This window comes from Poecilia latipinna, unplaced genomic scaffold (assembly GCF_001443285.1).
Source record: "Poecilia latipinna isolate Pla-1442-1.1 unplaced genomic scaffold, P_latipinna-1.0 Scaffold107, whole genome shotgun sequence".
NCBI classification, from domain to species: domain Eukaryota; kingdom Metazoa; phylum Chordata; class Actinopteri; order Cyprinodontiformes; family Poeciliidae; genus Poecilia; species Poecilia latipinna.
The window spans coordinates 745,587-760,244 of record NW_015112723.1 but is presented as its reverse complement, the minus strand read 5'-3'; the positions used below and the strand labels follow the sequence as shown (position 1 = coordinate 760,244).

The window sequence follows — 14,658 nt, the reverse complement described above, 5'->3', positions numbered from 1 at the left end:
TGATTACCTCATCACTACGCTGGCAGGTGGGGGATATCGCACAACTGAATATTTTAATCTGACGTGTTAGAATTATGAAATATTGGCAAGAGTAAAGTTTTCAGCAACCCTGTTAATGGCTAAATCTGATCATCTTTTCTATGGGTTGTTCCCAGTCTGTACTGTCATCCCAAGGTAGAAACAGCAGTGAAATGGCAAAAGGGTTGATTTTGCATGAGCTCCAGCTCCAGCAGCTCAAATTACTGAAGTTAGAGCGAAACATTTCAGAATACATGAATAAGGGGCTCAAAGTGGCTGTGGTGTTCAAATGTTATGCCTGATCAGTGTGGAATAAATATCATAGATTTAACTTGTAAAGAACAAAAAAATCATTACATTCATAAAAGTTTTTAGGAACCAACTTCAGTTCATGCAAACTTTGATCCGACACCAAAGTAAATCTTTGAAATCCAGCAGGTTCACTCAAGTGTAAGTCACACGAAAGAAAAACAAAACAAGGTTAGCATTACTCAATTAAACATCAATGAAGTATCAGTGAGCCTCTGTGTGTATGTGAGTGAGAAGATTGAGAGTGGACTTGTACACAGGAAATTAAATTAAACAAACTCACCTTGAAACAACAGAGAGGCAGTGAAAGAAATTTCAGTACAAGTTAGAATATTTTTTCTTTTCTGTTACTGCAGTATTGATCGGAAATGTTTGCTCCCAAGCAAAAATTGTTTAATCTACACACTACAGGACTGCAGCTGCAAAGCTTTGAGGAGAGCATGCTTACCAGGATGACTTTCTCGATTTCTTTGGAAGGGCTCCAGTGAAACATTCCCGTCGAGTCGTACCTCTTGACGTTCATGTCCATGTTTTCAATTTGTTCATTTCCAGGAATTAGGAGGGGATCATGTCGACTGGAAAACAGATAATGCTTTTGTTTAATGCAAAGAAAACTAATTTCCAATAATTCTCTATACTTACGCACTTGAACAGAAAAAAAAAAAAAAAAAAAAAAAAAAAAAACAGCTGCCAGTGACATGAATTGGCCAATTTGTTGAAACCAGATGGACCCTAAAAAACTTGTTTTTTTAGGAGATTATGTTGTATATGCCCAAATTAAGTGCCACCAGGTCACAATGACAACATTTACATTTAGTGTGGAAGTTGTTACTGTGAGAAGACTCCACTATTTTGATCTGTAAGATGTTCAAAAATGAACCAAAGAGATTTAGGAAGCTCTTAGGAAGGAAACTATATTTTCTATGGAGGCATTGGAGTTGATCTTCCAACTGTATTGTATTTGCAGTGAGGCAAAGAGGAAAAGCTCTGAACGTTTGGCATGTTTTGGAGAAATGATTGTATTATTTTAGCATAAAAATGTTATGGTTAAAGACTGGTATATTTTAAATACGTGGACAAAGAAAACAGTATTTAGCTGTTATTTTAGAAAAAGTGGAACTGGTATCTGCTACAAAATCTCAAATTTGTGCATCTTTAGTTCTAAATCATAAGGGCCTCATTGACAAAGTATCATTAACCCAACTTTTCTTCTTGCTGTCAAGAGATCAGAGGCCTTCTTTGCTCACACTCGAAAGGAAAAACAAAAGCTTGAGCTTTACAGTCTAAATAGCATGACAATGCAAGAGCAATTACTGGCTTTTACCCTCCTTTTCAGTTCCCACTGTCATGTAGGTAGCAAATGCTCAGACAGGCTCTGATATTAAATATTTTAAGAATTTGCCTAATCACATTTTGCTCTCTGAAATGATGACCATAAATGTTTTAGCATCATGTCACAGACAAACAAGCTTAATCCACACCAGTGGGCTCTTGAGCTTCATCCAGTGCAACACTGACCATGAAGGGGCAACAGTTACAACCAGTCTACTGTCCTCTCGCTTATTATACAAGACACATTCTCACTTTCTCACAACCAAGATGCAGAAGTTATTGTATTTACTGTGTAACACAAATAAGGAAGCGGCAAGAGCAAACTCCTAAAACACAGAGCTGCTGAGAGACAGACGTGAATATTATGGGAGAAAACGTCCCAAGAGTTTGACATACATCTCTCTCTCACTATCACTTTCTGTTTCCTCTATCAACACTGCCATTCAATGACAAGGCTTTGATGTCATCTCCTCTTTCCCTCCAACCGATTGGAGAGAAAGCAGGAGTTAAATAAAAAAAGCTGTCAATTAGCCACCCTCTCTTTCCAGCCCTCGTTCCCCCTCTTCCCCTCCATCAGTTAGAGCAGGTGATAATAACACTGACAGCATTTAGTGTTTTTACACTCAGCCTGAATCTTTCATCCAGAGCTGCGTGTTGCGCCAATCAACTCCGCCGAGCGCCCCTCCACCCCTTCTCTCCTTCCGTCACTTCAATCTGCTCAGCTCAGCTCGCCTCCTCACGCGGGCTGACTAGCGCATGCAGGCGGGCTGCCGCTCCACCTCGCTCTGCCAAGACAGCTATCTTTCACAGAGCTGTCAGCGGTGTGACTGGCAACCTGTCACAGGCTCCGTGCACCTCCTCCGCCTCCTCCTTCCCCCTCCTCCTCCGCGCCTCGGGCTGAACCTACCACAAGGCTCCGGGAGAGCAGACGCCACTTCTGTGCTACAGGGCCACGCCCAAGGGATATCAGCTGCCGAGGATCCCGCGACATCCTCTGATAGTGGAGGCGTGTTGTCAGTCATGTCCCGTCTCAAATGTTTAGAGGTGTTAAAGCCATGAGTAGTGTAGTTCATTATCATCTCATTCTATAGGATGATATTGCTGAACAATACTATTTTAAGAAGTAAACACAAGCCTTAATCAAATTTGTGGTTGTTAGTTTTTTGTTTTTTTGTTGTTTTTTTCCCCCGTCAAGGACTTATTTGTTTAGTAACAAAACCAAACTTAATTCCGATATCAGATTACAAACCAAATATTTTTCCTATTTTGTCTTATTCAGGGTTAAAATTTTCATGACCAAATTTCATACTTTTCCAGACTCAAATTACCACAATTCCTTATTGTTTTGAAACATTTTAAAGTGTTAATACACACGTTATTTTTATTTTTTGCTTTTTTTTTTTTTTTTAAACGAATTAACAGAATATTTTATTGAGCAATAATAAATACAAAACTTGTAAGAACGGATGGATGGGCGCTCAAAATACTCAAATCAACTTCCATGTCTTTCCAGAATTTTCCAAGCAGCATAGGATCCTTTAAAATTTTTCAAGAACACTTTTAAGGAGCACAAGCAGTAATTCCCTTACATCCATTCTCCCTCCAGTACATCATGCCCCTTTCTCCCTTTATTTCCAGCTCTTTCCCACTGTATACATTTCAAACAGAGTTGAGTTATTCCAGTGCATCAGTCTGCAGTCACAGGCTGGGGATGGGCGTGCTCCCCCAATCCCTCCCTGCCAGACTATGAAGGCAGCCTCTTGCTTTGAAAATTTCCCCATCATGCAAACTGACAAAGGCATACTTTTCAAAAGCCCACAGCCAATCTGTTGATCATTATTTATTTACAAAGACCTTCAGGCAGCAAGTCCTATAAAAAAAAAATAAATAAAAAAATACTTGATACGTATGTTGGCTCTTCTGCTAGCTCGCTATTGTGTTTTCCCTTGCCTTGATTGGTGAATAAAGTTTCCCTGGGGCTACCTCAAGCGATCACGCTTCATTGTGCATTAAAATCCATCTCATAAAGTTAATCTGTTACATATATATATATATATTTATGTATTGTATTATATGTTAACAGGGGCACTGGATTACAATGGATAATGTGATGTTCTGCTACGGGCAAAGTCTTGGAGAAAAGAAAATCTACGCATATAACAGAGGACCTGTCATGCCAGTACCCAAGAGCCAGCAGTATACAGAAGCCCCCCTAAAGCAGAGAAAACTTTGACACCACTTTGAAGTGTTTTGGAAACTGAGTAAATAACTCGCAAGGATTATTATCACTGTGAGATCAAAGCAGAGATGCATATATTACATGGCAAACAGGGACCATCTCTTAAGCAGAGCGGGATGAGAAGAAAAGGTTTTGTGCTTTAAGTTAGGCAAACTAAACAGCCTTTTAAGCAAGCAGTTAGCTGGAAATGTGCCAGTGTCTTGTTTTTGTAGTTTTTTTTTTTCCTTCTTTTTTTTCACCCTCTAAGCAAGGGCATCCTAAAATGGTACTCCGTTGCAAACTAGACTGAGGGGTATGACTCTATGTCGAGCTAATGGTTTGGCAAGTGTAAAGGCTTATTAAGTCCTTGTTTTGTGGAGAACTGAGGGGGAGGCAAGCAGGCAGGCGGGCAAGTATGCCGGACAAAATCACACAGGCACACAAGTGCAGAAGGAAGATCGCTGCCTAAGGGATCCTAGGAAAAAAACTACGGCAGAATATGAAGACAATACAGAACAATAAGGCATCTGTAGATACAATAACAACAAAAGAATATATACGTCTTTTCAGTTTTGTGAAAACGTTTTATGAGTTAATTTATTATTTTTGCTCTAACAATTAAAAAACACAACAGCATATATGAGGACAACAGTCAGGTAATATTAAAAAAAATATATGCAATTTAAATTACTATAAAGAAAAAAGTGTAGCAAACTGATTTTGTGCTTTAGCTATTACAATTGTAGAGTGTTTAAGAACCATCATTAAGAATATGCTTGATAAAGTTTGAAGCAAGGATTTCATTTCATGCCAATGTTTAGCGACAGCGCTAAGCTCAAGCTTGCTAACATGCTAGCAGACTTGACAGCTAGCAAGATGAGCTTCTTTAAAGTCTGACGAAGTCATTTCTAATTAACACAACGTCTTAGCTGTTTTTCAGGTAAAAATGTTCCATGCTACGTTGTTAGAGCAGATTTAAAAGGTTCGTCCAGCTTTAACTCTAAAGAAATGTTAATGCCAAAGTCAAAACATGGTGGCAAGCTGCACGTTTTAAGCCAGAGGCGTCTGTTGCCATTGCATGGCACGTTTTAGGTGTTCACATGCCACCTTGATGGAGTAGTTTAAGAATACCATTTCAGAAACTATGTAGGCATTTCATACCCAATTCTCACGTTTTTGTTACGGAGCTTGTTAGTCATAAATATAACCTAATGCTAAGGAGGTCCCAACATTCATCAAACTTATGTTTGAGAAATGTTGAAATAACTGCAGCTGTGAAACTGTAGTCTTGTAAATAAAGAGTATTTGGTATTGATCAGTTTGCACTTGTAGGTTTTAAATATCTTAAATAAGGTGATTCTGGATGAAAAATTATACATGCACAGCATTTGCCTGGTGTTTTAAAATTTTTTGATTTGTTCTTTCAAATCAAATTATATAATTGAACAAAATATTTTGAGTAAGCAAGTTAAAAGTGTTATAATTTAATTTTGTTGATAGTAAACCATTTAAAAATTGGTTGGATTTTGATTAGATTTTTTAAACCTGAATATTTGTTAGTCAAAAATATTGACTGAAAGCTGCCCAGATAACAAGTACGTAAATCAGTACACATTATTTTATGGTTAAAGTCTAAAACAAATGTACTGGTGAAAGCTTGGGCTCGCTGCTGTGCATCTGACACAGCCTCTCAGTTAGAGGTGCACAAAAAAAAAAAGAAAGATTAAAAAACACTGCCCCTTTTATCTTTCAAAATCAATTAACAGCAGTTTAATTCCACGGGACAGGATAAAAGGAAGGTAATATCCAAATTCATATTTGATTGCGAGGATACATCTTGCATATGGCCTTAAGTACCAGAAACAGTACTCACAGGGGTTCCCACAATAGAGCAGTAGCCTGAGGGCAAAGTAACCATGCAGGTCTCTCTGATTGGTTGCCGGTGTCATTAGTGCCAGCATTGTTTAAGTAGTACATGCGGACCAGACTGGAGGAGGTGACAGCTGGGACTTTAAAGCCAGAGGAGTTTTCAAACGGCTCCTCACAGCTGCTTTTCATGACAGAAATATTATTTCAGCTCTGTCATTAACAGCTGACAGCATGCCACCCTTAACAGTCACAGCTTAACAGGGCACTTCTCCTCTCTTTTTTTTTCCTTTTGCTGAGTTTCTTACCTCGCTCTTCTGCCACTCCTAATTTGCCCCCTCCCATCCATTGAAACTCCCAGCATCAGCAGCATCTCTGTCAGACACAAGTTTTACCCACCCTTCTTCACTTCTATCCATCCATCCATCCTTCCTCCCTCCCCTTTTCTGTTTGAAGGCTGCAAGGAGAATAAGATCATTGTCTCTTACCTCATCATTTTGGGCGAGCAGTTGGGCGAGTTTCGCATCCCCCCATTGCGCTGCTTTTTTTTGGGTGAGAGAGTCGACGGATGCTCATCCTCAACTGCAAATACAGGGGCAGAGTGTTAGATAGGGGAAAGGCAGCTGGGAAAGTGAGTGATGGACCGCACATAAAAAAGTAGCCAGCTAGCAATCAGTAATTGCAAACAAAATTAAATACTCAAATAAAATTAAATATTGCAAAAATAAAATCTAAACAGAAGAAAAGGAAACTTATTAATGACTCTGTGTCAAACTTGAAGATATATAATAGAAGCATTAGTAACAGATGATGATAAATCTGATAAAAGCCAGGAGAGAAAATATGCATAGTATGCATAGTAAATTGACATTGAAGGCAAACATCCTAAATACGCTTATATTTATGTTTCCTTTGAGGTACATTAATGTACAGAGAAAGACAAACATCTAAGTGGATCTCAAGCACTTTGTTTATGGTTTCTGGCCAAACATGTCACTTTACAACCACAATATCCAGTGTATTTCATTGGGCTGAATATAAAAGACCAGCAGAAATGTACCAACTGTGAAGAGGAATAATATACAACAAGTTTTTACACACATTTTCATCCCAGCTAAGGGGAGATATCACCACATCATGATGCTGCCAGCTCCACACTTTACTTTGGGGATGACGTGTTCAACTTAATGTACAGTGTTGGATAATTTTATATTTATGCCTGAGCTTTGGATCTCTGCAACTCCGCCAGAGTTAAAATCGGGCCCCTGGCTACTTCTCTGATAAATTATTTTCTTCCAACTTCAGTGAACTCCTACACATCCTGGCAAGTTTGCATTTCTACCACCATCTTTCCATTTACAAACGAAGGAATCAACAGAGCTCTGTGAGTTGCTAAAAGCTTGAGATATCATGTATAACCTAATCTCGCTTTAAACTTCTCCACAGTTTTCTCCTTGTTGCGTTCCTTGGTTTTTTATGATGCAGTTTGTTCAATGATGTGCACTAATAAACCCCTGAGGCGTTCACAGAACAGCTGGATTTATACTGAGATCTAATTACAACCAGATGGATTCTATATACTAATCAGGTGATTTTTTTGAAGGCAGTGGGCCGCGCCGGATTTCATTTGTTGCCCTCGTAGCAAAAGCGACTGAATACATTTGCACTCCATGGTTTTCAGATTTTTATTTTTGAAAAATCTTTGAAAATGTGTTACTTTTTTTTTTTTCGTTTTGCAAATATGCACTACATTGTGTTACTCTAGTACAAAAAAATCTAACAAAGTGCATTCAACTTTGTAGTATGAAAGAAGGCAAAAGACTCGTACTATCACTGTCAGTGGGGCACACACAAAAGCATCAACAATGAAATAAACGTGCTGTGGAAATGAATCTTAAATTCTTAAATTTTATTTTTGAAACATAATTTCAGGTCCTTCTGCAGAGCACAATTGCTCCTCCACGTGTTTATCTCCAAGATAAAAGAGGATTTAGCGTTCAGCTCACATAATAAGGTGAAGGAACATTAACAAGCTATGGATTAGTGGGCTATAAATTCTGAAAGCAGCTTGTAAATGCACATTATCATTGAGTATAAGGAAGTCACGACTGATGTTATACGTTTTAATGAGATGAATGATTTCTGTTGAAATTCGATGTGTGTGTAAAGCTTCGATGCATTCGCAGGACGTTGTTCTACAGGCACTTCTCTCCTAGTTTCTTGTCAGCTATGTTTAGCTTTGTTGAAAAATGAAAGACTTTTAAAAAAAAAAACTCTTTTGGGTCTCAGAGCCAGAGTGCGGCCAGGACCAGCCGTCTGAAGATTTCAGTCACGCTAACAGCTCTCTGATCTTCACTACTGTCGCCTTGTCGTTTTCAAGAGCTTTCAGACAGGCATCCACATACTTCTCTCCAATCTGCGCTAGCCAAGCCAAGTGCACCGTCACTTCAAACCCCCATCAGTCCTTTGGTTAGAAATCAATAACACAGCATGATATTAGTGCAAATCAATGTGAACGCTGCAGGACGCAACTGTTCCGAGCATGTAGAATCGTATTATTATTTGAACACCTGATCTTGTGTAGCACTTAATTCTTCTGGTAAAAGATAAGAAATATGACTTTGTCATTTTATGATATTTTGTTTGTGGAGATGGATTTTCAGAGTATCTAACAACTTAAGCTGTTTTCACTTTGTAAATAATTATTTCTCCTTAAATATAATGCGTCATTTTCCCCCATAGTTTCTCCTCTTTGATTTAATTTTAAGTAAAAACATTCTGCTCTTTACTTTTTGTCCATAAAGATTTGACGCGATGTTTCTTTGGGTTTTTTTTTATTATTATACATAAATAACACTTGAGCATACACATTTTTATAAGCTTTAAATCACATCCTAAAAAGGTTTTTCATGAGATTTTTTTTTTGTTTGTTTTTTTTTTTCCCTCAAAGATCACCATGTCTGCAACATTTCTGAAAATAAATTTAAAAAGTAAATCTTGTTTTGGTTAATTTGTTTTAATTGTTTTCTAGTAGCTCAAAAGTCAACTAGTGAGATAACTATTAGATTGGGAGGCAAATCCGTGCAAAACGGCACGGGCAACGACAGCTGCATCGGCAGTCGAGTGAACAGTCGTGTAGCAAACAAGAAACGGAAGAGGTAGAAATACAGAAAGATGCTTCCTGGTAAATGGGGACAACATATTGAGCCTAATGTGACTAATCACTGTGTTGGTAGCAGCATTTCACCGGCAGACGGCAGGCCTGGATCGGGGGCTGGCCATCATCTCTACCAGACCTGAGATCTCGAGGCGTGATGGCGCGGGGTCAGCCCCGGGTCCCAGCTCCATAGGGAGGGAGCATCCTTTACGGTAATTAACAAGGGGGATGCTGGCTGCTCCACAACTGACCAGGAGGTCTTAGTTGGGGTGCAGAGCATTAGGAGGTAATGCATTGGTAATGTTGGAGACAGAAATGGAGCTCGTGAATGTAATGATTGGCTTTAAAAGGATCGCCGCACTCCATTCGTTGCTGTTAAATGGGAGGAAAAACTGGGTGCAAAAGCCTGCGTTGGTCTCTACTTATCGCACTTATTACAAGTACGATTTTACTTATTAAAAAATTGTCCCAATTTATATGTATACAGTGTAAGAATTTCAAAAAATATGTAAGGTAGCTGCAATAATCAGTTTGCTATTTTTTTTCTTTTTTTCTTTAACTTATTTTAGTTTCAACTAAAAGCAGAAGCACCGAGGTCATGAGATAAAAGCAGTGATCACATCTTTTCCCCCCTGAAACTGGTGTTGAAACTCTAACAGAAATGTTCCTAGTGACATTTACTTTGCATTTAGTGGCAAACATGAATTAATTAGAAGCTTCTCAGTTCTGTTTCTCATTTATGCTTCTCTCTCTGCTAACACAAAGCAGAGACACGACTCAGCTCAATCCAGTCAAATCCAATGGGGCGTTGTCATTTCAAGCATAATGTGTAAAACAGTGCTTTCATTTCGAGAAATACGAAACTGCAACTAATAATTTATAAATATTACTAATGCAAAACCTTTTAGCCATTAAAGATTTATTGCTTTCCTTTTGGATTATGTATAAAGATTAATTAAAAAAAAAAAAAATCTTTGTTCTATTCCCAAACAGTATGCTTACTTTCGATTTTGCAAATGACAATCACCAAGTCCGGTGACAAAGTGACATATTTAACATGATCACATATAATTTGTATACATACAGCTAATGTGACGAGAGACACACACATACAAACATATAATCTGACTATGACTGCAGTCTTGACCTGTACATCTGAATGTACTGCAGAGGTCACGGCACACTGCAAGAAGACAAACGAGGAATGCAAGTAAAAGATCTGCTTGCAGAGTTGATTGCAAAGCCCTTTTCTTCTGTTTGGTACAGAAAGATAGTTGGTCGGTTGGTTGTTTGGGCGAGAGAGCAGGCTTGGGTGGCCCCGGGCAATAAACAGACGTTTATCCCAGCCGTCAGCTGCCGCCTTGATTCACAGGGCGCCACCGATAGCTCCTGGATTCATCTGGCCCTTGTCAAACACGTGCAGCGTTACACAGTGCTTACCCACCCTGGCAGGTCCACTGTGCATCCTGAACAACCCAGACGGCAACTGTCCCTTCTTGAAATGCTAATCGCGTGATGGTACTGTCCTGCATGCAAACCTTATCAGATCGCCGTGTCCCAACGTAAACTGGATGATGAGGCGGCGGGGGGGCGTATCAGTTAAAAAATGTTTACTGTTCCACGTGAGCAAAGCTGGCTTTGCTTTAAGTGTTAGCCGCATGAACAAGCTTTGTTCTTCAACTGCGTCGCCACAGGAGTGGGATTGCTCTTTAAGCCATGCAATTTAGTGTTAATGCAGTTAAAAATAAAACTGATATCGATGCAATTTATTTTAGTTCTGCTCAAAAAGAAGCCATTATTTGTTTTCAAAAGGAAAACAAAAAAATGTTTTAAATATCAGTGTGCCTTATAAGTAAAAAAACAAACAAGAAAAAAACATAAAATGTTAAACATGACAATTAGTCTTTAAAAATAAAACTTATTCTTATCTGATACAGTGACAAGTAATTAACTTAGCAGTTTTATACTACAGATTTACCTAGATTGCAATCAGCTTTGAATCGAACGCCAGCCTCTTTTTGGCTTCCACTGTTCCGTGGTGTTGTAGCGCCATCTGCTGCTACATGCAGCACAATACAAAATAGAATAGAAGAAGAATTTTTCATGGAACTACATTCCATGCCATTCAGAAAACACACAAAAAAATACTTATCTCTACTATGTATAAACACCAAGAATGCATTAATTTATGGTCAATATGTGATTAGATAAAGTAGTTACGGTTATGTTTACTGGTTTGTGAAATATTTAACATGACACTTTTTAATTTCAGTTTATATCTACAGTTTGGCTCCTTGTACGACACAGAGACAACAGAATTACATTCTAAAGGAATTTGGGACAACAAAGCAAACACTATCTGACGTGATGAGGGTGGCTACAGTCTAAACACAAAGCTAGAGCAGAGTGGAGAAGGGCAGAGAACACACTTACGTGATCTGACAAATCCATTATACTTATATTTAGCTGAGGAGACTGCAAAGACAAGTAGCAGGTCACACAGAGGGACACATCAACACAAGAGTGGTGGAAATGATTAAACCAAAGCAAAATCAGATGTGTTATGATTTAAGAGGATGAGGAAAAACTAAAAATAAAGAGGAGACAGAATGACAAAATTCAGACAGCAGTGCTAAAAAGTCAATGGTTGATGGCAAAACAAAAATGGAAAAAGTAATAAAAAAAATGTACATTTATAGTGAGCCATGCCTCTAGGAAAGTGTACTAAACTTGTAGAAAGATGAAATGACGTCTAATGGTAAATTTAATAAAATTTCTGAAGAGATAAATGTAACATTATGCATATAGTGCAGATATAACTTTATATATATATATATATATATATATATATATATATATATAGACGTATATATTTAAAGAAAAAATAGAATGTTGTTACGTGTGTTTAAAAATGTCAAGGATTACTTAGTTTGTATTTAAGACAAAAAATAATACACAAGAAGAATCATTCTGTAGTGGATGGAGAACATGCTACACCCAAACTGACAGAGCGCTGACTTCTTCACACATGCAGTCCAGACAGCTGGCACAAACACACATTTTAAAAACTGGGATCTTTCCAAATGTGAATTTAATGCTGCACTTCCAATCTTGAGAAGGACGGACCATGTTCTCCGTTTATGTCCGTGCTGTTAATTCTCCAGGAATTACCGCTTTTGACCTTGACCGGCAAGATAGTAAAAACTGGTACTTCCTCAAACTGCTACTGCAGTGGGCACTTGAACTGAGCTCAGAGCTGCTGAAGATCCTTGCTCTTTTTTTCCCAAAACTATCCCCCAGCAATAAAGGTCACAGCGAGGGCCCAGGGCTGACCTATGACACAGATCTTCAAAACAAGGACCCACAGTGGCCCTGGCATCTGTCTCCAGCAATCTGCCTGCACCACAAAGGCAGCAGACTAACTGGCTAGCATGTGGGGCGTACTGCAGCATCATAGGATGAAGGGTTGTGGGGGGGCAAGCCTGCCTGGTGGACAGCAGCTGTCAAGGCAAGTTTGGTGACAAACCAGCAAGGCTGGGAAAATGAAAATGCAAACATAATTTCTGTGTCAAAACAGATAAAAATCCTTTGGGATGAGATGTAGATTCACACACATGCTTAGACACAAAGATTAAAGTGAATGCACTCATAATGCGCTCTCCCACACGGGCCTGGGGGCTGTAGAAACGCCTGAAAGCATCTTCATTGCCCAAAGTCCACAGTCCATGTCCATGTGTCTGCTACATATGGGCTTCTTTCTCTTTTTTTAAACAATCCATGTTGGAACCATTTCACATATTTTCAGAGATTGTTTTATTTATTGTTATTATTTATGGTGACTATCTGCTCACAAGCAGAAACAATATGTGAACAATTAAGAGGCAAGCATTTACACAAAAGAACTCAAAATTATTATTTAGGTTAGATTTTTATCTCTTTCATTCATAATTTTCTCTATTTTTTTAAAATTGCTCAGTCATCTATGCTGCATATATTAAAAAAAAAAACTGAAATTATTTTTCTAATATAGCTTTATATGTCCACACATGTGAACAAGCGTTAAGTCAAATAAATAATACTCTATATATGGAGTCAGGACTATAAAACAACATAAACTGGCCACATATTTTACTGTGTTGTAATATTGTTAGGTAACTGTTTTAGTCCCATTTGTCTCTAAAGTCAGCAATTTTAGGCTTTCCTTTAGGCTTTCCTCGACTGAAATTTATATTTTAACGAACAATTCTACAGAAACTACCAAAGTATCATTTATGACACTTAATATACATGAAACTGGTAATAGAATTGTTTTATTTTTTTTTTTAAATCTGTTAATTCAACATAACTACCTCTCAGGGTTTATGTCATGTACTGTATTTTTCCAATGTTTAAATTGGAAAGACGACGAGTAACCACACAACTGAATTAACCTACAACAAATGTTGAAGTTTTAAGAGAGTAGTAATAAATTATGTTGGTATAACCTCATTATAAAAGACTCTGTGTGTGTGTGTGTGTGTGTGTGTGTGTGTGGGTGTGTGTGTGTGTGTGTGTGTGTGTGTGTGTGCGCACGTTTGTTTGTAATACCTTGTGGGGACGATTTTCCTGACATATACTACGTTGTGGGGACCAATTGCTCCTTGTGGGGGCTGGAGCCTGGTCCCCACAAGGGGAAACCCTGTTTTTGGGTCAGGGGTCAGAGTTAGGGCTAGGGTATGAATTGAGTTTTGGTTAGGGTTAGGTATGTGATGGTTAGGGTTAGAAAAAGGGTAAAGGTAAGGTTTAGGCTGTAGAAATGAATGGAAGTCAATGGAAAGTCCCCACAAAGATAGCAACACAAACATGTGTGCGCGCGTGTGTGTGGTATACCTGCCTTGAATTGGAGCACAGGCTGTACTAACTAAAAAACTCCGATCCAATTCATCAACTTCAATGAACGTGTCTAAAATCAACTTGTGAACAAAGCTGGGGTTATTATAAATAAATCTATAATTTCTTCTCCATTTAGTAGGAGGGGAAAATCCAACCACCCCTGTTTGACAAAGCCCAGTACTCTCCGTCACTAAAATCTTTCTTTGTTCATTCAGATTTAAGAAGGGAAAGAAATCTAAGACAGAGGAGGCTTTCCCTAAATCCTACTGAGGGTTGAAGGAAAAGTGAGATCAGTAACCATGTAATGGCCAGTAATTGGTACCGAGGGATATCAGCGCAGGCCCAACTACAAGAGGCCAAGCCAAACTCATCATGCTGTGTTTGACACTAATCTAGGCTGAGTCGGCAGACGGTGGGAGAATGTTGAAAAGGAAATCAGATCTGTACGTCTGAACCCAAGACTTTGATAGCAAGGCTTTACTGCTGCCATGTCTAATTGACAGACAATTTAGTATTTCCACGTCCTCTTGTTAAGAAAAAAGGAAAGGAAGGTCTAATCGGGAGCTGGAGTCCTCTCACCTTTCCTCAATAAAACCAACATCACTGCTTTGCTTTTTTCTGCTCTTTTTTTTTCTTTTGATACAAAACCTCCTTTTCTTACCCCCCAGTTTTTTATATATATATCATTCACCCAAATTGTTTAGTCCTAATGTGAAAAGTGTTAATTGTGATCCATCCACAAGTTATCAACAAAAAGAACACTCAAAATGCAAGCTGAATGAGACATCATCAATACAATCTCATAAACTGTCTTAAAAATGAAGAAAATTACCTATTATGTGTGTCAGATACATGCATTACATCATTGAACCCTATAAAAATCTCC

The 14,658-nt window shown here is 38.4% G+C and overlaps 1 protein-coding gene across 47 annotated transcripts in view; it reads right to left on the bottom strand.

The window, feature by feature from the left end:
* The window catches only part of kcnma1a (potassium large conductance calcium-activated channel, subfamily M, alpha member 1a), a 163,907-nt gene that overhangs the window by 21,194 nt on the left and 128,055 nt on the right, over positions 1-14,658 (bottom strand). For 28 of the 47 annotated variants that reach the window (XM_015027847.1, XM_015027849.1, XM_015027814.1 and 25 more), the window contains 2 exons: positions 6,232-6,325; positions 776-902 (listed from right to left, as the gene is read on the bottom strand). In XM_015027847.1, the coding sequence (XP_014883333.1) occupies positions 776-902; positions 6,232-6,325 (221 nt within the window). Of the gene's footprint in view, positions 1-775; positions 903-6,231; positions 6,326-10,878; positions 10,960-11,333; positions 11,376-14,658 lie in introns of all 47 variants that reach the window. The other 19 variants (XM_015027806.1, XM_015027815.1, XM_015027807.1 and 16 more) reach the window with 4 other exon arrangements.